Below are 23,363 nucleotides of genomic sequence, written 5' to 3'. Positions count from 1 at the left end.
TTCATATATTTCTTCCTTAATTATATATTTCTTTTTATTCTAGAAAAAAACTAAGTTTTTATCTAATATAAATGTGAAGAAACTCATAGAGTAACAATTTTGAGTTGTGGTAAAAAATCGTAGATTATCAACTTTGAGTAATGAAAAAAATATTAATTTTGGTGTTAGAATTTTTATTTGTGATGTTCACAAGGTATTATAATGATGTTATTAAGTTAACCGTAATAATTTATGATTTAAATAACGAATTACATATGAATATCGACTAAAAAAATTCAATCAATAAGAGGTAAATATTTTTAAATCGAGTGAAAAAGATTAGTATTATATGACAAAATTAAGTATTTTTATATACATATAATTAATTTATTATGTTTTAAAAAATTAATTAACTTAATAATTATTTTACAGTTGAATAATATAAATTTTCAATAATTAAAATAGTTATAAGATAAAAAAATGACTTGGTGTGTGAAAACGAGTATGTAAATAGAACATCGATCAAAGATCTTGCAATAGCGGCACCCTTCGTACATACGCACCGTGTCTAACTGCCTACAAGATTTTCTGAACCTTATTACTGCATTATCTACAAAGAGATTTATATGTCTTAACTTTGCTGTAGGCTACTAGGCTTAGGGGGGTGTATTCAACTCTGATTTCAAATGATTCTGATTGATTTATTATAATCAATGGATTCATCATTTTCTATTTCAAGAGAAAATTCATCGAAATAACATTCTTTATTGTAACTATTAGTACAATTATAAAAAAAACCATCATTTCTTTTTTGCCTACAACAATTATACCAAATTACTAGAAAAACCCATAAAATTGATTTGAGCAATTAAAATAAAACACATGATTAAGAACATAAAAATTTTTGATCTTATTGAGAGAGAGAGAATACATCAAAATCTCATGTCTAGATGCTTGATTTCTAACAAGCATGATATAGTGTAAAAATACTTCAAAATCCAACAAAATCAACTAATAAATGAAATCATTCAAAATCAATCGATTTTTGAATACCACCAGAATTCATAGGAGTTTTTGAAATCTTAATTGAATACCTTGAGATTTCAATGGATTGTTTAGAATCTTAATTGAATACCACAAGATTTCAAAAAATTCTTCAAATACAAGAAATTTTTATAGAATCTTAGTTGAATACACCCTTAATTAGGAAAAGTGAAAATAGGGCGGGATAGAAATAGAATAAGTTTGGGGGAGTGGGACTAGGTAGGATTTATTCTTTTGGAGGTGGGAGTGGGATTTTGGGGACACAAACTGACAAAAGACGGCGTTCACACAAGTAGTAGACCACTCCATCAATTGCGGCACCACCTAATCTCTCTCTCTCTCTCTCTCTCTCTCTCTCTCTCCTCGATTTCATGCTCTGCGGAACAAACTCTGGCTTCTAATGAGGTTTGTTTTTTCTGACCCTGTGTGTGTTTGCTTTCAGTATATAGTATATACGCTTTGTTGGGTTGGTCAGAACAAGGATATCAGATCAGTTGTCTTTGCTTTGAGCTCAACCACTTGGGCTTTGTTCACTTCACTGTATTCGTGAGTTCATCTGTAATTCACTCATTACTGTAGGCATATGGTTTACTGGGTTATGACTCCCTTATTCTCTTCTTCAGTTATTAACTGGAAAAATTCAAATCATTCGAAAGTGGACTCATTGGTTTGCTATAGTTTCATCATACACCATCCCACTAGAACTCTGTCTACACAGCATTCCATGTTTTTCTTTTTCTTTGTAATGCCGTATAATTGTAAAATCATTGTTATGTAGGGTTGATCATCCCTGATGCTTGCTCATGCTACCACTCACCTCAAGTGTGAGATACTTCAAGTTTCATACTTCCATCGCCCAACTGCTCGCTTGTTTACTAGTAGGACCTTGAGCTCGAGTCCTGTGCCAGCTTCTGTACGAATTATTCATCTTAACAGACCTAGTAAGTTGATTTTCCATGCAAATCACGTTTCCAAGTTTCTCATGTTTTGTTTATTATTCTCTTATTGATGATTGTGATAAGTTAGTCAAACATTCTTCAACTTAGAGGCTTCTCAATTAATTTTTATCATATGAGTTATATTCTGAACCATAGGTTAAATCATTCTTTCAAATTCGTCAACCTATTTGTGTATGTCGGAAGCCTGAAAGCTTGAATTTCTGCACATCTTTCCGCAGGCAAATTAAATGGACATCTTGTCCTCTCTGCTTTACTGTGTTAACTCGTTGAATTAAGTACATATCTTTTTTTGAATAAGTACATATCTTATTTGAACAAAGTTTCTGAACTTCTTTAAGTGGCTTAATGTTTAGGTTATAGATTCAGAACAATGTCATCTCAAGTTGTGGAACATCTGCAGAGAAATGTGGTTGTCAAAGAAGACCTACCTCTTACATCGTCATATGAATCTGCCATGGAAGCACTTTCCTCTCTCATTACGAGTAAAAAACGTGGAGATGGATCAACCGTTGGTGGTAAACATGGAAAATTGGAGAGGATGACGATATATCTCAAGGTATGATGCTGTTAATAAGATCACAGCATCATGCTATGAGTAATTATTTAATAATTTGATTGACTGTTCTGAGGTTGGAATGCTGGATGGTTGTTCTTGCAGATACTAAGCTTGGAGAAAGACATAGAAGGACTCAAAATTATTCATGTAGCTGGAACCAAGGGAAAGGTGATTCTCTTTACCATAAATATATATGCTTGACTCAGACTTAAAATTTTAGACACTTGTGACTATTCGTTGAATTATATTATGATATCAAACCTTCATAATGCCATTTACTAAAAATTTCCTCAAAAAGACATATTTCTTACCTGTTAAATCAGATATGAACACAATGAGCAATGCATATCCACATCTAATGGTATAATTTGAAAACTTCCGTATTAGCATGTGGGCATCTTTTTTTTTTTTAAAGCTTTAAATTTATGTGATTATGTATAGACTGTATAGTTGCTTAATAAGGGTTCAAGCAACTGGCATGATTAGATTGAGAAACACTATTGTAGTGTAGCACCTGTTTCTTTCTCTCTGTCTCTCATTTTTTGGGGATTTGCATTTAAGGGTTCAACATGCACATTCTGTGAAGCTATTTTACGAGAGTGTGGTTTTCGGACGGGACTATTCACTTCTCCTCACCTGATTGATGTGAGAGAAAGAATTCGTATCAATGGGTTAGTATTTTGACATAAAACTCAAATATATGTGAATTATATTTTTAAACACATATGCGCATAGTTCTCTCTCTCTCTCTCTCTCTCTCTCATGCACACAATTACTATTGGTGTACTAAACTAATTGGTGGTAGCAAGCCAGCCTCTAGTCCTTAGGGTATTCCAAACTTTTTCAAGAGTACGAGCACCTAAAGTTTCCATGAGCATATAATCTATCTCTGCGTCAGTTTCCATTAATGGATAAGAGTCATTAATCGTTGTATGGGAAGGCATTCTCTTCTTGAATCTTCAACATAGGGGAAACTGTAGGAATTAGTCTCAAATTGTACCCTATAGGAAAAATTATTTATCTATATAATTGGAAAATTCAAAAAGAATGTTAATCATAATTATGTGCAGTTACGATTTAAGCTAATAACATGTCAGTCTCTACTTTCGGGTTCAGAGTCTCACTTTATACTGCATGTGTAGGTTGGAGATAAGTGAAAATAAATTTCTGCAGTACTTTTGGAATTGTTGGTATCAACTAGAGGTATATTTTTTGCTTCTGTAATCTGTATATTGCCATTTCGAAAATTTCAGACAAAAATTCTTAAATGGTATATTTGAATTTTTAAAGAGGTTTTTAACTTATTTTTCAAGACTCTACCAGTCTATCGATACCCAACATGGTTCCCCAATAACACCATTAATGTTTAATATGGTTGTTCCATATTTCATTAGCTTATAGTAATAATAGTTGTGACTGTCAATGAGTTTATATTCATGTGTAATATACTTTGGTGAGGTTAATTCAAATTTTTATATTTCTTTTGGTGGAATCAGTTTTATTAGTACCAAATTAGTTTTATTTGGTTTTCCCTAGTAGCGGTCATATAGGCATTGCCTTGGATAGAACTGGTCATATTGAATCTCAAGTTGTGAATTTGTGATGATATTATTTCCGGTTGTTTTTTCCATGTCAAAAAGCAAATAGCTCCATTATTTGGGTGTTGCAGGTTCCTTACGGGGTTTAGCATTGCATGTGAAAGTTAGTTACTAAACTGAGAGATTTGGTGTGCATTTCAACGTAATGGACAATATTTCCCAAGAATTTGTTGTTCTGTTTTCAATTACAGCATTAGTATAATTAATAAATTTCCATAACTTATACAGGGCAGGGTTATCGTATTTCAAATTGGAAGTATATAAATTCATGTGTCAGCTTGATTTTTAGTTGGTTGAATATGCATCAGATGGAACTTTACATTTTTTTTACCACTTCACAGTTCACATCATACACATAAAAACTCAGGCAGTGATTCTTTACCTACTTGTAGATGTCAATTTGTAATTTTGAAGCTTGAATTTGCAGGAAAATATGACGGAAGAATTGCCAATGCCTCCATTTTTTCAGTTCATCATTTTGTTGGCTTTCAAAGTTTTTATTTGTGAACAGGTAAGTCATGCTGAGACGAGTATTTATCCTCATTCTGTTTTATTTCATGAAAAATCATTTGCACTTCCATAGGATGCTCAAAGAATAGTCCTTAGGTCTATTCCTCATCTCTGTTAATTTGCCATTCCATATTAATGTCTAATAATCATGCAATAATATTATGAGGTTCTTCCTCTTGGATTGTTTTCCTTTTTATTCCTAATGAAAGAATACGGTATCCCTGGAGTCTGGTAATCAGGTCATCTGTGCCTGCTAGAGGTGCTTTACTTTTTATGTTGGACAACAGTAAGAGAATAGTGTTAAATGTTAATTGATTTGGCCCTTCACATATAAAAAGGGCCAAATTACTCCATTTAGAAATTAGAAAGTTCCAGCCTTACTAAGGGGTCTGGGAATCACTCCAACTGAACTGATATCCTCCTTTATAGGGTTGTTGGTACCTGAATCATTTTCAGAAGACCAAAATAATACACTAGAGGCTTTTAAAAAACAGTAATGGTGACACCTTATATAATGACTAGATGAGAAACAAAGGAACCTGAAATACATGTTCAAGCTTCATATTGAAACACTTACAAGTAGAAACACTCTTCAGTGTATGCTGCTCGATATTTGGATGGGTATACCTTTCACAATTTAAATGCTGTTCCTGCATCATCTCTTTTCAGAAACTGTCGATATTATTACTACCCTAGATATTCTATCAGAACAGTCAGTGGCATCTTCCAGGTCTGTGAAACCTTGTTCAATCACTCTTGGATCTAAGATCCAAGGGTGGAAGGGAAATTAACTCAAAATAAAACATTTCTTTCCACTGGATCTACCCTAAATGGACTTGTTCACAATATCGACCAAGATTCCTTTGGTCAGTAACTGATCAAGAGTACAGTAATTATCAAATAGTTGTTCTAATCTCCCAATTATCCTTGTCTTCTTTCTCTGAGGTCTTCAAGCAGTTTAATTATGTCTGTAGTAGGAATCCATGTCGGCATGACCTTGGTCAATTAGTGTTCCTTTAATTCTTGTTAGCAAGAGATGTTGGATATATAATTACATGACATAGGTACTGTATGGATTGCTTCTGAGACTGAGGAATCATAGTATAAGAACATAGTATTAAAGAGTGCTGGTAATCAACTAATATCATTAAAATTGCTTGTGCAATTCTCATCTCACTTTTAATTATCGGGCATGCATAAAATGAGAAGATTTGTATTTGTTGTGTTCAGCATAATATAAATTGATTCTATTTTCTCTGCTTGATATAACTTCTTGGATCTGTTTTTCCCCTGCTAAGCCTTTTGAGTTGGTGGCAACCGTACAGTCTTTTGCAATTTGTACTTGGTGCTCCTTGACCTTCATTATGTATTTTTGTTTTTTGTTTTCTCCCTCAATCGCTGATTCATTCATATAGGAAGACTAATAATAGTATCGTCTTATAGGTTGACGTTGCAATTGTTGAAGTTGGTCTTGGGGGAAAAAGAGATTCAACAAATGTGGTAGGCTTTTCAGAATTACATACATTCGGCTATGTGAATTCAAATTTCAAAACTGTTTAATGCTGCTTTAGAGACCCAATATCATATTAATAACTAGTATAACTTTAGCACTCTCTTAATTGCTGAAGTGGGTGTAAACCAATTAGAGTAAAGATTGTACTAGTTTTGAAAATTTAATGGAAAATCATGCAGATCAAAGAACCTATTGTTTGTGGCATTACTTCTTTGGGAATGGACCATGTGGAGACATTAGGTATGTCCATTACGTTATACTGTTTGCAAGTTATATCATTGTTGTCCAATAACCATGTTGTTATCAGATCCAGATTCTATTTTTCTGTTTGTTTCTTTAATTTAGCAGTAAAATGGTGTGATCAGATATGTTGATGTTTAAACTCTGGTGTTATGATATATGCAGGAAATACTCTTGGGCAGATAGCTTCCCACAAAGCTGGAATATTGAAGGTGTAAACATAAACAACTCAAAGTAAATGGATATAGTTATTAGTTATTTAATGCAACACTTCTCTCTTGGATATTCAAATTGGTAGTTTTGGTATTTTCTGAATCGGATTGTCTTCCCTTCTCCTAAAGCCTCATGTTCCTGCATTCGTGGCACCCCAACTTTCTGAAGCAATGGATGTAATTCAGGAGGTGGCTCTTGGACTTATGGTAAACCATCTTTCTCATCTCCATTATGCATAGGTCATGTTGATGTACTTGCCTTTTCCATGGGCAAAGTTAACAGACAATGGCCCTCTTATCATTGAGGCTTAACCATCATGTTCTGATCATAGATAAAAAAGCCTCTAGTGGCCGGTTCTTATGGGAAGGGGCTCAAGTTTTTGAGTTTTTATTTTAATTAATTTATTTTATATGTCAATTGTACCAAATTCAGCAACAAACCCAATGTTTTCTCACTGCAGTTTTCATGTAAATTATATAACTAAATGGATAGCTTTCATGTGATCAGGTTAAAAAAATCAGTGTTTTTACATGTAATTCAAGATTTCGTTGCAGAGAAAATCTTGGTGAATTTTACTTTCCTTATCATAAATTTGGGAGAAGCATCAGAAAGTTGCTTGTTGGTCTTCATAGTTCTAATAACCATGATTTAAAACTGTGCAAGATCATTTATAAATAATAACTATTGTCTAGTACATACCCATGCTCCTGTAAAGAAGAACAACCCATTTTTCAGCTGCAATGTGATTTGTTCTGTCTTCACGATTATAGGTTCCATTGGAGGTGGCGACACCACTTGACTCTACAAAGATGGTTGGGAAACTTCGCTTGTCTGGTGACCACCAGTTCATCAATGCCGGTCTTGCTATTTCCCTCTCTAAATGTTGGCTTCAAAGAACGGGAAATTGGGAAAAACTATTTGGAACACAAGATATACTGGCAGATAAATTACCTGGGGCATTTTATAGAGGTCTTTCGACAGCATATCTTTCTGGGAGAGCTGAAATTGTATATGATACTTCCTCAAAGTCTTTCAATTCATCAAAAGTGTCTGAAGGTTCTACTGGAGCTCTGGTTTTTTATTTGGATGGAGCTCATAGTCCTGAGAGCATGGAGGTTTGTGGTAGATGGTTTTCTACTGCTGTCAAGGAAAATGAAACATCAACTTGTTCTATAATTAAAGATAAGGAGCAGGTTTGGAGTAATGATTACCTTGAACATACGGAGGAGGTGGCAACAATAACAAAGCAGGTTTGAACGATACAAACATCAGTTTATACTTCTAGGCAGTAAATGCCTGGAATTACTGTATAAGGAGCTGTATCTATTAATAATCCACTTACGGATTCTCATTTACAGTTGGATTATGATCGATCTAATAGTTGGTCCTTACTCTTTCATACTGTTTATACCTTGTAGATTCTTTTATTCAACTGCATGGAGGTTAGAGACCCTCAAGTATTGCTTTCACGGCTTTTAAGTACATGTGCTTCTTCAGGTACTGCTGATTTAAATGCTAATTATTCAATCCCATTCCCTCTTCATATTTTCTTATACGATGTTTTGTTAACTAGTTATTTTCTTCATTAAGTTCTATTCCATTGGTGTTGGACTGCTAGTATCTCTAAAATGTTTCTAACTAGTTGACATTAAAAAATTCCCGGATAGGGCAGTGGTTTGGCAATTGGTTACCTGTCAAAAAGAAAAAAATCATTTGTCATTCTACTCTAACTTTGCATATTACCCACCCTTAAACTTATAAAACTATAATAGCTGAGACTTAAGTCCTCTGGGGATTAGCTGCGTAAGTTATATTGTATTTACTATATTATTTTATGGTTTATAAGTTTATTTACTCTGTTTACTATATTTTCTTATTTTTCATATCTTTGCTTTTAGTTTATTTTCGGTTTCATATACAAATGCAACCTTTTCTTCACAACCATCTCTATGTCTAGAAGACCACAGATAGTCAGATACCTCATACCAAATCTTATTATTGCAAATTTTTGATCGCACCATAATTGTAATGAGAGTTAGGGGGTTACAGGGTTATGTGTCCAAAGTCCCAGGTGCAGGATCCCGATGTCTGGGTCCGGAGCCCAGGTTCAAGGGAGTTACTGGTGGCTGGTGTTTCAGAGCAGGCAAGTTCATATGTATAGATTTTTCTTCAAAACATAGAACTGATGCTTTTAGGGATCTTTCTCAGGTACTCATTTCTCGAAGGCCCTATTTGTCCCAAGCATGTCAACTCATAGCAGAGTTACTTCTGCTGCCTCAGCTATTACTGCTGATTCCCTTCGTAGGGACCTGGCCTGGCAATTTGACCTGCAGAGACTTTGGGAGAAGTTGATACATGGGAAGGGTATATACATTTCCTTGAAAGCTTAAATGTCGTGTTAATTCCTTTAAGTCTGGTCTTATAACTTGGCGAAATACATGTGATGGGACCGTCTTATGTGGTCCTGTTACAATTAACTGAGAGGTTACTGAACCATCCTGACTCCTGTCTAAATTTTCTTTTTTGTATTTTGCATATATGGGTTTACGTTCTGCAAGCATGGGAGATTACTACTTTGGTTTATCTTTTGATTACCAATCTATTTGCTGAAGTATTTATTGTTCGCACGCAGAAGTAGATTATGTTATTGACAAGGAATCGATGATGGATGCTGCAGCAGTTCTACCTCATGAGTTCCTTTATGAGGATGCTTCTAATTGCGGTCCTGTAGGCAATCATTTTGCTTGTAGTGCAGTAATACCTTCACTGCCTTTAGCAATAACTTGGCTCAGAGATTGTGTGAAAGCAAACCCTTCTGTTAGAATCCAGGTATATTTACTTGAACTGAGTTTGAATCTTTCAGTAAGTTCCTCAAGCTCTAATATCTGACATGAGATACATCAGCATATGATGCACCGGATTTAAAGGATTTGTACATTGAATGATGCATAATCTATGTGTGTTAGTATCTTCATTCACTGTTATTTTGTCTTCGCAGTCTTGCATCCTGATATGAATTTACAAGCATGCGTGTTTTCAACCTATGTATTTTTTTTTCTAGACTCTATTAACTGGTATATGGCCAAAGGAAGACGAGCATTCATAGCTACTTGGACAAGTTTCTGGATGTGATATCATACTTTTAACAAATTTTCTTATTTATATCACAAGTTCACAACATCCTGCAAATAAACTCTACTTGATTCTATTCTACGTTCAGAGCATTCTTTATCCTTTGCATACATTCACAGTAACAATAGCATCTAAAATCCTTATTGTGGATGTATCTACAGGTTCTTGTAACTGGGTCACTGCATTTGGTCGGGGATGTACTGAAGCTATTGAGGAAGTGATACATGCATACATACAACTATATTGTCAATTATGTTTTATCCAAAACATTCTTGAACTTGTTTGATTTGATTGGTTTACGGTTCTACCGACGTTGAAGGAGCAAGGCTCATCATTGATTCAATCCTGGCTAACCAGTTTTGTCAGGTTACACGCACAAGAAATTGCTGTAATATAGTTATTATTGTTGCTTGCTTCCATCATCTATAACAGAAACAGGGTTACTGTGCTATGTTGGCAGTCTTATCAATCATGCCCCTCATGGGCATCAACTAGATTAGAGTAGTCAAATTTGGAACACAACTTCATCACAGCCTTAATAAATTGCCAAAGAGAAGCCTACACCAAGTGCCTCGACTTCAGCCTGCACCACCCTTTCTCTCATACGTTTTTCCTTAATTTGTTCATATATAATCTCCAAGATAAGAGCGAGCGTGATGATCCAAAACACATTGGTCCATACGTCTCTTCTGAATCTGTCCATATAGGAACCTCAATCTCCTTATACAATTTCATTCCATATCTTACTCCTTTATTCTATTTTTGGTAAATTTCATTCCAAGTAAGAAAGCGTGGTATAAATTCTCTGTCATTCCTGTTGAAAGATGTAAGTTCCACATTTGGCCATCCCATGAGACCAAATTTTAAAAGCTAATAGTAAAATTAGAGAAGAGATGATCATGAGACTCACTAGCAGACACTTAGGGGAAAATTGAGGAACATTCTTTCCGAACCAAGGGAATGCAAGGGTCGAATAGCAGTCCCAAGTAGAGGTCGCCGTAAACAATCCATTTTACCACATTGAAATATTGGCAAGTCTTTAATTATGAGGCAAGTCTTTTCTCAAATTGTTGACCTAAATATTCAAAAATGGAAAGGACATCTTCTTAAAACAGAAATTGAACCCTTTTTTTATTTTTATTTTTCATCTTTCATAAACATGAACCTTATTTGACTATTTGATTCCCTCATAAATGCAGTAGTATTCAGGAATAAAAGCAAAAATAGAAATGAGAAAATAATTAAAAGCGGAGGGCGGCAACGACAAAAAACGGCTTCAGTCTGCCATTTTCGTTACACGATTCAAACTCTCTTCTCTCTCTCTTCTCTCTCTCTCTCTCTCTCTCTTATAAATTATATGAGAAACCGCCAGTCTCTTTCTCTCCTTCCTTCCTCTCATGGCGGGTCTCCACTCCTCTTCTTCTTCTTCCTTTCAGACCTTGGCTTCCCGCCTCCTCCTCCTCCTGACCGTCCTCCCTCTGACCCTCGCCGTCTTCGCCTTCTTCCTCCAATGGCGCGGCGGCCTCACCGATCCCCTCACCCGCTGGTCACCTGACCACCACCAATTCCCCGGCATGGCCGGCCTCCTCGACCACTCCTCCTCCGACTGCCTCGGTCCCCTCGCCCGCACCCACTCCCCCTCCTTCCCTTACTATCGCGACTGGGAGTTTGATTTCTCTGCCTCCGACCTCACCCCCAAGGTTCCTTCACTTTCTCGTTCTGATTATTTATTTGACCTTCATTAATCATCATTTCTCATTTTTAATCTCTCTAGTTTACTTTTACAGCTGAATATATGAAAGGATCGTGATCATTAGTGTTCAATCTAAGGCCACTTGACCTACACAATATATGCTGATGTTCTGAATTGAGACGCACCATCTTTTGTAATTAGTTGAGTGCCAATGTTTTCGATTAATTCACTAGGGTGGGTTGCAGCTATTGGATGACATCATGTATCGGAACATTAATATTGAGTTTGCCTAGTATCCTAGCTCTCTATGAGTTTTGATCAAAGGTATTAAGGGGTGAGGGAGCAGTTTTCCATTTTATTACCAGGAATGTTCCTCTCAGCCTCACTGCTTCTATATATAGGTTTCATTAATACGCTGGACGAAGAAATTGTTCTATGCTTTCATCCAAAGTATGAGAAGATTTATTCTGATATGCGGGCTTCCCTTCAGTCAATACAAACCCAATCTCCTGTTTCTAACCAGAATGTATAGTGTCATTATTATCCTATTCTAACCAATCAACTCATAACCTTTTTTCACACTACTATACTAATAGGCTCTTGCATTTTTTTCATCCACATAGTAACAGTTTATTTCATACCGATGTATATTCAAATGTCAAAAAAGTTGAAAAGTAAAGTCTGCTAAAACTTCTTTTCAGATAACTAACTTGAGAAACCTGAAGTCCCTCTGTTGAATGTATTTGACACTGTTTTGTTTTGGCTCAGATTAGAATGACTTTTGTTCTTCCTTTGGATATGTTTAACCTTGCAATTTGTACATGATATATCATTAATAATTTTTAATATGTTGGTTTTGATGTTACCTCTCCAAACGGTGCTAATAAATTTCAAATACTGGATTGAGTTAGGTTTCTATTGGCGGATCGATTTTTTTCTGTTGGCATTTTTTGGGACATGTAAATGGTCTTTTTCCCGGTCTCTACAGTATGATTCTTCTCATTCCTGTTTATGGCCATGTCTTTTGTTTTCTTGTATATTATACATTGGTTGCTTATTGTGTATAACATTGTTCCGTGTTTGGTCTGTGTTAGTTTTGCTTATTTATACAACCAAGTTTTCATAAGCATGTCATCAATGTTTTACTTGCCAGATATGTATTCAAACTAGCACTTCTGCTGGGTTAGAACAAACTTTGCCGTGGATCTATTATCATAAAGTTATAGGAGTTTCAAACTTTCTCCTTTTTGTGGAAGGGAAGGCTGCATCTCCAAATGTATCTAAAGTTCTAGAAACCATTCCAGTAAGTCTAGTTCAAATACTTTGGTTTTATCAAGTATTCCTGGTGAACAACTTGTTTAACCCAGATGGTATCTTTCAAGTGAATTCCCATTTATTTTTTCGTACTTACGTAATCATTCTCATGGGATACAATAAATGTCTCACAGGGAGTGAAGGTTATACACAGGACAAGGGAACTAGAGGAGCAGCAAGCTAAAAGGTCTGTACTTAGTAAGTTTTGATTTATTTATATGCTACTTCTTGTCCTGAGTGGGTAAGTATAAGATGTAGAAGTTTAAATTCAGTATTGAATGCCAATGTCTAGGGAAGACCCGTTTGTTTAATTTTCTGACAGAAGATTAAAGCTATGACAGGACCTAGTAGTCTTGAAGTTTGTAAGTGTTTAGGGTTTACTTTCATTAAAAGTATTGGAGCACCTCATGTTGAAACGTTTTTACTGTTGTTAGAGAATCAATTGAAAGTATAAGGAAAATATTATGCGACAGTCGAGTGAAATGCTACCTGTGAGGTAGATTAGAAAGAAATAAATAAAAGCCAAGACAAAGAAAAGGAAAGTGCTGTCTCATATTGTTGGATATGCTCAATTTCCCGGCATAAATTCTGAAGAAACTAGCATAATACGGCCCCTCCTTTATCCTCATGAATAAGGAAGTGAATTTTTTTTAAAAAATTAATAAATACAAAGTCCCCGAGGAAGTACTGACACACTTTTCTCACAGGCCTGTCTTCCAATATTCCTTAATATAGTGGCTTGGCACAATACGGTTGATTTTTATACTCTACCAAAATCCCTTGTCAACAATTAGTGAAATAGAAGACGGTGTATTTATATAATTAAACATTGTTACAACAAAGAACTCAATATGGAACTGCATAGATGAATCAATTCAATTCATCCATTTTTAAATGATTTGTCAGTGCGAGTTATTGAAAGGTCTTTATGATGTTTCTTATTAGCATATGTATATGGTGGAGACAGCCCTTTTGTCCTTCCATGTTGTTTACTACTATGAGCTAAGAATATCTACATAACTTGATTTTCTATCTGAATTTGTACTTGTGGTGTTTAGCCGGATTTGGAACGAGACTTGGCTGTCAAGCTTCTTCTATAAACCATGTAATTATGAGTTGTTTGTCAAGCAATCCCTTAACATGGAGATGGCTATTGTCATGGCAAGGGTATGCTCATATCTTTCCTTATGTGGTACAATTTAACTTCCTTTTCATATTGATAGAGTTTCTAATTTCTCTATTATACTATTTTAGGAAGCTGGAATGGATTGGATTATCCATCTTGACACTGATGAGCTAATATATCCAGCTGGCGCTCGAGAGTATTCTTTGAGACAATTGTTGTCCGATGTGCCTGGAGATGCCGATGCGGTCATCTTTCCAAATTATGTGAGTAAAAGAGTTTTAGATAGATTTGAGATTCATGTATATGCATGTATGTATGTATGTATATATATATATACACTTATTTTCTCAAATAAGGAGGTCTGCACCAATGGTTTTGGTGCAGATTTCCATTTTTGAACCACTTTTCGGTCGAATTTCCTCATCTCCACCGTCTAGTATCTAGATAATATTGTGTAGATCATCTCTGCAAAATTTCAGCCAATTTGGTCATCGTTAAGTCCTCAAAATCGAAAAACAAGTGGACGGACTGAACCGTTCATGTTTTTAACAGAAAAACGCTATTTTGAGGGTCTTAACGATCACCAAATTGGCTGAAATTTTGCAGAGATGATCTAAATAATATTATTTAGATACTAGACGGTGGAAATGAAGAAATTTGATCGAAAAGGGGTGCAAAAATGGAAATCCGCACCAAAACAGTGGTGCGGACCTCTGCAGCCAAGAAGGGCTGTATATATATATATATATGAATAGTACAGAGTAGATGAGTTCGATTGTTGGTGCCTCAACCTTATGTGAGATTTGATCTAAGCTATATAGCTTTTTGTATGTATTTAGTGGTGTTCATTAAATGCATTTGTTTGATGTTAAGAAATTATAGTTGATCAGTTCTCTTTGCCTTTCAAATTTATAGTGATGGCAATTTTGACAATGAGTTTATGATATGTTAATGTCACTGATGTGTAATTTTTCTCTATAGGAAAGCAGTGTAGAGCGAGACGATATAAAGGAACCTTTTAGTGAGGTATGATTCTTCCATTATTTCCGAGTTTTTCTTTAATTGCTTCACATGTTGGAAGGTTTGTTTTTTTGGAAGAAAATTAGATTGGACTGTTTTTGGTAAGAATAAAAGCATGATATGTAAAACATAATTGGCTGGTTCTTCTATTTATTAGTTGAAGCAAAACTAGACCCTGGAGACATTTCTAATGTTGTTTGCTACTATTGCCCAGATATCTTTGCTTTTTGTGAAATATTCGATATCATCGACCAGTATCATTTACATTTCATGTTGTTTCAGGTTTCAATGTTCAAGAAGAACTATGACCATCTTCCAAAAGATGTATATTTTGGCAATTACAAAGAAGCAACCCGGGGTAATCCAAACTATTTCTTAACATACGGAAATGGAAAATCAGCTGCTCGAATTCAGGATCACCTCCGTCCTAATGGTGCACACAGATGGCACAACTATATGAAGACACCAAAGTATGGTTATTCTGTAACATTTCATTTACTTATAATTATGTATCTATGCATAGTTTCTGTTGAGTTTTATCCGCTGATCAAGTTGTTCCATCCCAAAAGCATGATATTTATTCATCTTTTACATTTGAGCTCTCCGCATAGAGGTCATCAATGTTGTTTTCTTTATTAGCAGAAAAGGGGTTTAAAAGTGATTTTTAAAGTTTATATACATAAAAGCTTATTGTCATCCTTGAAATAATCTACAGTGAGATCAAATTGGAGGAAGCTGCAATTCTTCATTATACATATCCCAAATTTTCAGATTTGACCTCTAGACGCGATCGGTGTGGTTGCAAACCTACGAAAGAGGATGTTAAAAGATGCTTTATGTTGGAATTCGACAGAGCTGTTAGTTCTAATTCCTGAATTGTTTTTTTTTTACGATGGTACACCCAGTCAGCCGCACTTGCCAATTTTTTTATATATATGATTTAATATGTTATGCTCTAGTTATCACCATGTCAACTTGACATAAGGCTAGCAATTTTAGTCTTGAAAAATGTTTGCCATGTTTGTATATTTGTGGCCACTGGTAAGATTTGAAGAGCTGTTGCTGCTGAGATTATAGTAATGTCCAGCATTTGACTGTCATTAATGAAAATTTAATTAAATGGTTTCATGCAATGATAGCGAGTCTGTGAGCAGACACCGTATATTTTATTTCAGTCTTCCTTGTCGAATGGGGTTGATGTGAATACAGCACTACTTATACCTCTCTTCCTTTTTCTGCTACAGGCATTCATAATTGCTTCAACTGCAACACAGGACGAAATGCTTAGCTGGTAATAGTTTCTGTGCTGATTATCAGAAGTTTTTCTAACATATTATGGTATTACCTTTTAGTTACTGTACTGGAACAGATACATGACTTGAATACATCCATCATCCATTTTCTCGCTTTTTATTACCACCAATTGTCACTCCATCATCCAATAGTATTCTGCAAATAAAAGTTGTTTAATAAAAAAATTATGAGCTTTCTCTAACTAAAACTCAATAATTTGTTGGCTTAGGTACCGGGAGCGCATTGTGTGGACTGACAAGTCACTGAACTTGAAATTATCGAGGAAGGGCATCTTGACTCGGATTTACGCACCAATGGTAGTTTTGTACAACTGTTCTGCCTTCTTTCTTTCTCGGTTTAATGAATATTGTTTCATATATAAGAGTCCGGATGTTTATTGATTTCTCCATTGCAGTCCATCATACAAGGTTTGAAGGAATCTGGTGTATTCAGCTCCTTAATTGCATCAGCTGCACAAGCAACTCTCTCAAAAGATCAATTCTTGTCATCTGTCGAGAGTAGCAACTCCTCAAGGGAAACAACATCTGGAGCAATTACTTCCAGGAAGATTGGTAAAACAATTGATTCTCAAGCAACTGCAAGAAAGGTCTTGGAATTCACAGGCGACACTTTTAACCCTTTGGCAGTTGCACCATTGCCTCCACCTGGCTTGGATGACTTACCATCTGAAACACAAATGTTTACTGAATCACAATGACGTAGCCGCTTCGGAACTCCATCTTCCTTTGTGATCAAGCATTGGGAGAAATGAAATTTTGTAGAAGAGAAACGTGAGGGACTGAAAGAAGCCGGTTTTCGGCTTTTGAGACTGGTGATTGCACCTATCATTTCATGGGAGTATTCCCAACCGTTGCCCAAGCATTGGTGTACATTACGATTTAGTTTAGAGATTTTGCGGAGTTAGATGATAGAGGTGGAGTTCGGTTGCTGGTTCTTAATTCTTTCAACTTGGTAGGCTATATTTATTGCCTGCGTCTATAAACCCATTCTTTTGCCCATCATACTTGTTTATACACATTAGACGGGATAAAAACTACGGTGTTCTTTCCTATACAGAGAAGTGGTTTACTCATAATTGAAAATGCCTTCCAGATTCAAAGAGTCAATGATCCGATGAAATAGTTGTAAAAGAGAATAAAAGAAATGGTTGAAGTGTGTTGTTATTGTTGTTGCACTATGAGCTTTATAGCAGCAGTGGGAATATTGAGACAACTCATATACAACACATTACTACACATAAAAAAAGCTTTACAACTCATACACAACCTATTACTACACAAAGAAATTTTACAACTCATACACAACTTATTACAATCAATATGACAATTTTTTTCTCAACATCCCCCCTCAAGTTGGAGAGTGGATGCCTTGCACTCTTAACTTGCGAATCATAGGAATAAAGATGTCTTTCTCCAATGGTTTAGTGAGAACATCAGCTAGTTGATAAGCAGAACTTACATGTCTTGTGACCACAAAACCATCTAGGATTTTGTCTCGGATATAATGGCAGTCCATCTCAATGTGCCCTTTGTTCGCTCATGAAAAACAGGATTGGCTGCAATGTGGAGTGCAGCCTTGTTGTCACAGAATAAAAAAGCTGGCTCATGAAGCAACATGCCCAAATCCTTGAGTAAGCAACGTAACAAAGTCAACTCACAACATATGCCTGTCATAGCACGATATTCAGCCTCTGCTGAAGATAAAGACACTGTCTTTTGACGCTTAGACTTCCAAGAGACCAAGGAAAATCCAAGAAAGACAAAGTATCCGGTTGTAGATCTTCTTGTGACCGGACATCCTACCTAATCAGAATCACAATAGGCTCTCAACCTTAAATCACTGTAGAAGAAAAGAATAAACCTTGTCCTGGAGCACCTTTCAAGTAACGTACCACCCTTAATGTTGATTTCCAATGCGTCTTCCTAGGTTGATTCATGAACCTACGAAGGACATGGACATCATAGGTAATATCAGGACGTGATACAGTGAGATATATGAGCCGGCCAATCAACCTCATGTATTTCTCAGGGTCCTTGAGCAGATCACTATGCTCTGACAATTTCAAGCCTTTTTCCATGGGAGTATCTGTCGGAGCGGCCCCTAATAATCATGCATCTTCAATAATCTCCAAGGCATATTTACGTTGACTGATAAAAATGCCACATTTTGAAGTTGAAGCCTCGATGCCAAGAAAATACTTTAAGTCTCCAAGATCCTTGAGATGAAATTGACTATGCAAAAAAGTCTTAAGTGCATCAATTGTCTCCAAGTCATTCCCAGTAATAAATATATCATCAACGTAAATCAAAAGTGCAGTGAATAAATTCCCTTTATTCTTAGTGAACAATGAATAATCAGCTTTAGATCGAACATACCCGACTAAATTTACTGCATCAGAAAACTTCTCAAACCACTGCCTTGAAACCTGTTTCAAACCATACAGAGACTTGTGCAATCGACATACCAGATTCTCCTCCCCCTGTCGCCGAAGACCTGGCGGAGGAGACATATATATTTCCTCTGATAATTCACCATGAAGGAAAGCATTATTCACATCTAGTTGGTGTAATTTCCAATGACGAGCAGTTGCTAAAGTTAAGAGACAACGAACAATAGTAATTTTAGCAGTAGGGGAAAAAGTCTCTTGATAATCCACACCTTCTAACTGAGTGAAACCCTTGGCAACCAACCGGGTTTTATAACGTTCAACAGAGCCGTATGCTTTGTGCTTGATCTTATATACCCAACGACAACCAATGAGAACTTTGCCAGCCGGAAGTGTGGTAAGAGTCCATGTGCCATTAGCGTCGAGGGTTTGCAATTAAGAAAACATGGCTTGTTGCCATTCCCGATGAACAACTACCTCAGAATAGGTGTGTGGCTCAATGACATGACTGATCTGAGCCAAGAAGGCCTGATGATGGGTCACACACCGATGGTAAGAGAGATAGCTAGTCAACGGGTAACGAGTTCCTTTAGTCGGACCAGTCAACAAGAAGGACGACATATCTGAGTGAATGGAGTGAACATTGTAAGTGAGGCGGTCCGATGGGTGTGATTGGCAGCTAGAGCGACGGAGGGGGATGGGTTTGGTGGTGGGTGGGGCGACTGATGTGGGCGGATCAGGCGGAGGCTGGGACAGAGGTGGTGGAGGCGGAGGCGGGGAATGTGGTGAGGGAGAGGGCGGAGCTGTTGTAGATGGACAAGGAGGAAATGGAGGAGGTGAAGGTTGTGGCTCAAGCATGACCATATCAAAAGTGAAGCCATTGATATCAGATGAAGGAAGGACCGGGTCAAGTTTGTGTATTGGAGCAAAGATTGGGCATGATTGATGGCCTAAAGGGTCTAAGGCTGCATAAGGGAAGATATCTTCATGGTATTTAACATCCCGACTGGTAAAAACCTTTTTTTATAGACAAGCTTGGAGACTGGTAAGAAAATCTCTATCTAGTGGTATTCCACAACTTTCATGTTGAAGTGATGAGGTTTTGAGAAATTTTTTTCCGTGTTGGGAATTTTGAGGAGTTGAAGTGTATAGGGTTTTGTGGAGTGAAGGATGTTTTGAGGTAGTGGCATTTGGCCGGTTGTGTGTGCAGCTGTGATTGTTTATTTAGATGAGTTTAGGTGTAGTTGGTGCTCTGTGGAGTATATTCAACAATTTTAAGTTTGGTTATTGTTGTTGAACTCATTTTGGTAGTTCATTGAGAGTAAACTATTTGCGTTGTTAGTTAGTTATATTACAAGTGTATAGGCAGTGAGTTTATTCAAGTTTAGTCAGTCTGTGAAAGAGGCCGAGAGGATGGTTTGTTTTGAGTTGTTAGTTTGTGTAGTCGAAGAGGAAATGACTTGTTTTCGTGTTAAGTGGGTATAAGAGGGTGTTAGTGAGGAAAGAAAAGGGCACAAAGCCCCTTTGAGTTTTAAGTAAGTTTTGAGTTTCTTTATTAAATTCGGTCTTTCTTTTTACTAAGTGAAGTTTTGTCATTTCGGTGCTTAGTTGTTGTTGAAGCAAGTGAGTGAATCTCATTTGAAGTTGCAAAAGTTGCTAGCGGTTATAAGGTGAGTAAACCTCACATTTGTGTAAGTTACCCTTGGCGGTAACTAAATATATTTACTTTTACGTTTTGTATACTCAAGTAAATGCATGCTTTAATTATTGTGATTGTTATATATATTTGGTGATATATAGATGTGCTTCTAAATGGTCATGGGAATATGCATATATTATCATTGAATATATTGTTACATTATTATTATTGTTATGCTTTGTTTATCATTTTGAGATATTGTGTGGAGGATAAGACTGAGAGGGAAGAAAATGTACCTCTCGGTAAAATGGATGTTTGTGGATGAAATAACTGTATAGTTGAAGTGTTGTTGTGATGTTTGACCAGAAGGGAAGAAAATGTACCTCCCGGTGTTATTGTTGTGAGTTTGGATATTGTTGTGGCGTTGTCAAACTGTTATGTCAAAGTGGCGAAAATCGGTTATTTTGTTTGTTGTGCCAAAGTGGCTATAGACAGTGTCGGAACAACACGTTGGCCGGGTGTGGGGATGATTTATCTAGAGCTCTAGTGCTTGTGTCTACTAATCATGGGGCAAAGTGTTGTAATTCATTATTAGTTTATTGTGTAGAGCATGATTCATGGGGCAAAGTGATGTAATTCATGAATGGCTCAATTGTCATGAGTATCATTTGTGATGATGCTATTGAAATGGTGGAGTTATAGTGGTTGAGTAGTTGATATTGTTGTGACAGGTTATGGTGATTGTGGTTACGTTGTGATGTTGATGCTTTATATTGAGTATTTATTTGGTTTACTCATACAAGCTGTGAAGCTTACCAGATTTGTATTTGCAATCCCAGTATACCAATCAATGGTGCAAGGGGTAGTGCTTCAGGTAATACTTCATAGTTGTGGAAGCTAGGCAGTGGGGCTGAGCTAGTGCAGTTTCTTTTCGTTTTTGGTGAGATATGAGTGGATTATACAAACTGTACATTTCTTTACATTGTGTTAATTGAGTGAGTGTACTGATGTTTGTAAACTGAGTTATATGTTTTAAACTCATAAATGGATATTCAACATTTGTAAAGTAATTTCATTTACATTGAGGTTATTTTAGAGTTATTCAGAATTTTGAAATTTGAAATTTGAAATTTTATCGTTCGAATTTTGGGGTTGTGACAGATTTGATGCTTATATGTGATTCTATTTGAATTCTACGCTGAGTGTTTTTGAATGTGATTACATACAATTTAGGTGTTAGGTACTAAGTTAGCCTAAAATACATAAGAAATATTGCATGACTAGATGTCCGCTAAGGCTCTAATTGTATCGGTGTCTAAAATATGTGATTATGTGTTGAATGCATTTTTGAGCCCTAATTTGTGATTGCTTTGTGATATGGTTGTGTTGGTGAAAGTTTGCTAAGGAAAGTCGACCATGTAAATAGTAGTTTAGGTTTTATTTTTACATAATAATTTAGATAAAAATTCTTTAAATCCTTTTTTTTTATTTGTTAGCACTTTTAAGTCTAGAGTTCCCTTTCATTCATTTGACAGAATGATATCTGCTTATTCTATACTAATGATAAGATTTTACAGGGTTTATTGTGAGACACTTCCACGTCCCATAAAGTTAGAGTGCATTTTCATTATGATTCATTGAACTGGGCATAGGGAACTGAAATGGTCAGATTTTTGTGTATTTTGTTCAAATAGTCAATTTCCATATTGCAAATATTGGAGATAGTGGGTAATTATATGGAGAGGGAAGTTACATGCAGAGGAAATAAGCATTTTTTTTCTATGATTTTAGGTTGTACCTTATTATCTTTGAATAATATAATCTCATTTTAAAATAGAATATAGTGCAAGGGTACTCATGTATTTTCACATGCGATTTGGTTGACAAAATGTGTTTGAGTTATTAATAGTACTTATATATAAAAATCTAGTCTCTCATTTCCTCTCATGGTTGTAAACGAAAGCACTTGGTCCTGGCATTGCCATTTTTGAAGATAAAATTGTCACAAACCTGGAGAAATGGCTAGTTACAAAGTACTAGCTACAATGCTCTTTTGTTGTGTGAAAGAAGGCTACATAAAACCATTTCACATAAACCTTCCAAAAATGAAGAACCGGCCCTGAGATTAAGATTCTAGTTTCTCTTACTGGGTATCCTATTGTATGTACAGCTGATCCCATTAGCAATCTGTTAGGCTTTTCGAGCCATTGGCTATTGCTATGAACTTCTATTTCAGCAAAAAAAAAATCTCATATCATAATATAAACAATAAGTGATTGCTTGTAATGTTTAAAAGGGCGAAGGTGTGAGGCGAGGCATTTTGTCAAAGCCTCAAGCATCGGAAGCCTGAAGACACCAAGGCGAAGAGCCGAATACGACTTTATAAATATTTAAGTCATAATAAAATAAATAAATAAAAAATAATTCTTAATTCAAATAAATAATAAAATTACTATAATTTCATACATATTTAATTGCAAACACATAAATTGCAATTCCCTCATTCCAGTTTCTTCTTCATTCATCATTAAAACTTGTTGGATACACTAAAAAATAATATAAAATTCATCTCAATGCATGTTATAGAGTGAAAGGCGAGCCGAGGCGAGCCAAAGGCAACGCCTTTCATGTAAACAGCCTGACAGATAAAGTCTTGAGGCGAAATTGACTCGCCTTACCTCAAGACATGCTATAGCATGGCTCAAGGCGTGTCTTTTTAAATATTGATCGCTTGTAAATTCACTAAATTGAAAGTTGGTTAGAACCCCAAAAGTTAGAAATCCTAATTTACAACAAATTTAGCTAGAATAAGAACTTAATCTACCTTTTGATTCTCAATGTTGTATTATTGTTCAACTCTTTGTAACATAACTTTTATTGTTCAAGTCTTTGTAACTCACTAAGCAGGACCTGTTTTACGAAATACATTTATGATCCGATGGTGAAAAACTTGCAAAGAAAATCCTCTAGAACAACTTATACTATGAAAATCAAAAATTAAAAGCAGCTATAGCCAAAAGAGGAAGACAGTGGTTCAAGTTTTGTAAATTTTACGAAATGTTTTCATTGAGGTCATTAACTTGCTAGTAAGTAGTTAAGTACTAACGTAGCCGAAATGACTTGCACA

At 35.8% G+C, this 23,363-nt stretch overlaps 2 protein-coding genes across 6 annotated transcripts; both read left to right on the top strand.

Annotated features, from left to right (window-relative positions):
* Positions 1–1,246: 1,246 nt before the first annotated feature.
* LOC126799991 (folylpolyglutamate synthase) lies at positions 1,247–10,192 on the top strand. 5 transcript variants are annotated; one of them, XM_050527255.1, is made up of 16 exons: positions 1,250–1,428; positions 1,802–1,964; positions 2,336–2,538; positions 2,641–2,706; positions 3,100–3,209; positions 3,681–3,741; positions 4,564–4,647; positions 6,090–6,146; positions 6,339–6,399; positions 6,565–6,611; positions 6,741–6,818; positions 7,383–7,862; positions 8,031–8,109; positions 8,821–8,976; positions 9,245–9,441; positions 9,906–10,192. In XM_050527255.1, exons 2-16 carry the CDS (start codon positions 1,817–1,819, stop codon positions 9,963–9,965), a joined length of 1,887 nt encoding a protein of 628 aa, XP_050383212.1. In that variant the 5' UTR covers positions 1,250–1,428; positions 1,802–1,816; the 3' UTR covers positions 9,966–10,192. The 5 variants fall into 5 exon arrangements, with proteins under 5 accessions (XP_050383216.1, XP_050383214.1, XP_050383212.1 ...); XM_050527256.1 differs by lacking the exon at positions 1,250–1,428 and having other exon boundaries at positions 1,829–1,964; positions 2,321–2,538; XM_050527258.1 differs by lacking the exon at positions 1,250–1,428 and having other exon boundaries at positions 1,831–1,964; positions 2,383–2,538.
* Positions 10,193–11,108: 916 nt separating this feature from the next.
* On the top strand, positions 11,109–17,377 carry LOC126799995 (glycosyltransferase-like At2g41451). The gene is made up of 11 exons (XM_050527265.1): positions 11,109–11,444; positions 12,591–12,740; positions 12,886–12,938; positions 13,810–13,918; positions 14,006–14,140; positions 14,859–14,903; positions 15,180–15,367; positions 15,613–15,754; positions 16,142–16,188; positions 16,420–16,507; positions 16,606–17,377. The coding sequence occupies exons 1-11, from the start codon at positions 11,142–11,144 to the stop codon at positions 16,906–16,908; spliced, it is 1,563 nt and encodes a 520-aa protein (XP_050383222.1). The 5' UTR covers positions 11,109–11,141; the 3' UTR covers positions 16,909–17,377.
* Positions 17,378–23,363: the final 5,986 nt, after the last annotated feature.

This window comes from Argentina anserina, chromosome 6 (assembly GCF_933775445.1).
Source record: "Argentina anserina chromosome 6, drPotAnse1.1, whole genome shotgun sequence".
NCBI lineage: Eukaryota > Viridiplantae > Streptophyta > Magnoliopsida > Rosales > Rosaceae > Argentina > Argentina anserina.
Note: the sequence above shows the minus strand (reverse complement) of the source record. Positions and strands in the feature narration are given on the sequence as shown.

What these genes read in the sequence shown, in the direction of transcription:
- LOC126799991 (XM_050527255.1), top strand. Translation starts at nt 1,817, where the DNA reads ATGCTTGCTCATGCTACCACTCACCTCAAGTGTGAGATACTTCAAGTT. An exon ending in GGACCATGTGGAGACATTAG is followed by an intron (nt 6,400 to 6,564) that starts GTATGTCCATTA and finishes TGATATATGCAG; the next exon opens with GAAATACTCTTGGGCAGATA. An exon ending in ACCCTTCTGTTAGAATCCAG is followed by an intron (nt 9,442 to 9,905) that starts GTATATTTACTT and finishes ATGTATCTACAG; the next exon opens with GTTCTTGTAACTGGGTCACT.
- LOC126799995 (XM_050527265.1), top strand. Translation starts at nt 11,142, where the DNA reads ATGGCGGGTCTCCACTCCTCTTCTTCTTCTTCCTTTCAGACCTTGGCT. An exon ending in CGGTCATCTTTCCAAATTAT is followed by an intron (nt 14,141 to 14,858) that starts GTGAGTAAAAGA and finishes TTTTCTCTATAG; the next exon opens with GAAAGCAGTGTAGAGCGAGA. An exon ending in CAGGACGAAATGCTTAGCTG is followed by an intron (nt 16,189 to 16,419) that starts GTAATAGTTTCT and finishes TTGTTGGCTTAG; the next exon opens with GTACCGGGAGCGCATTGTGT.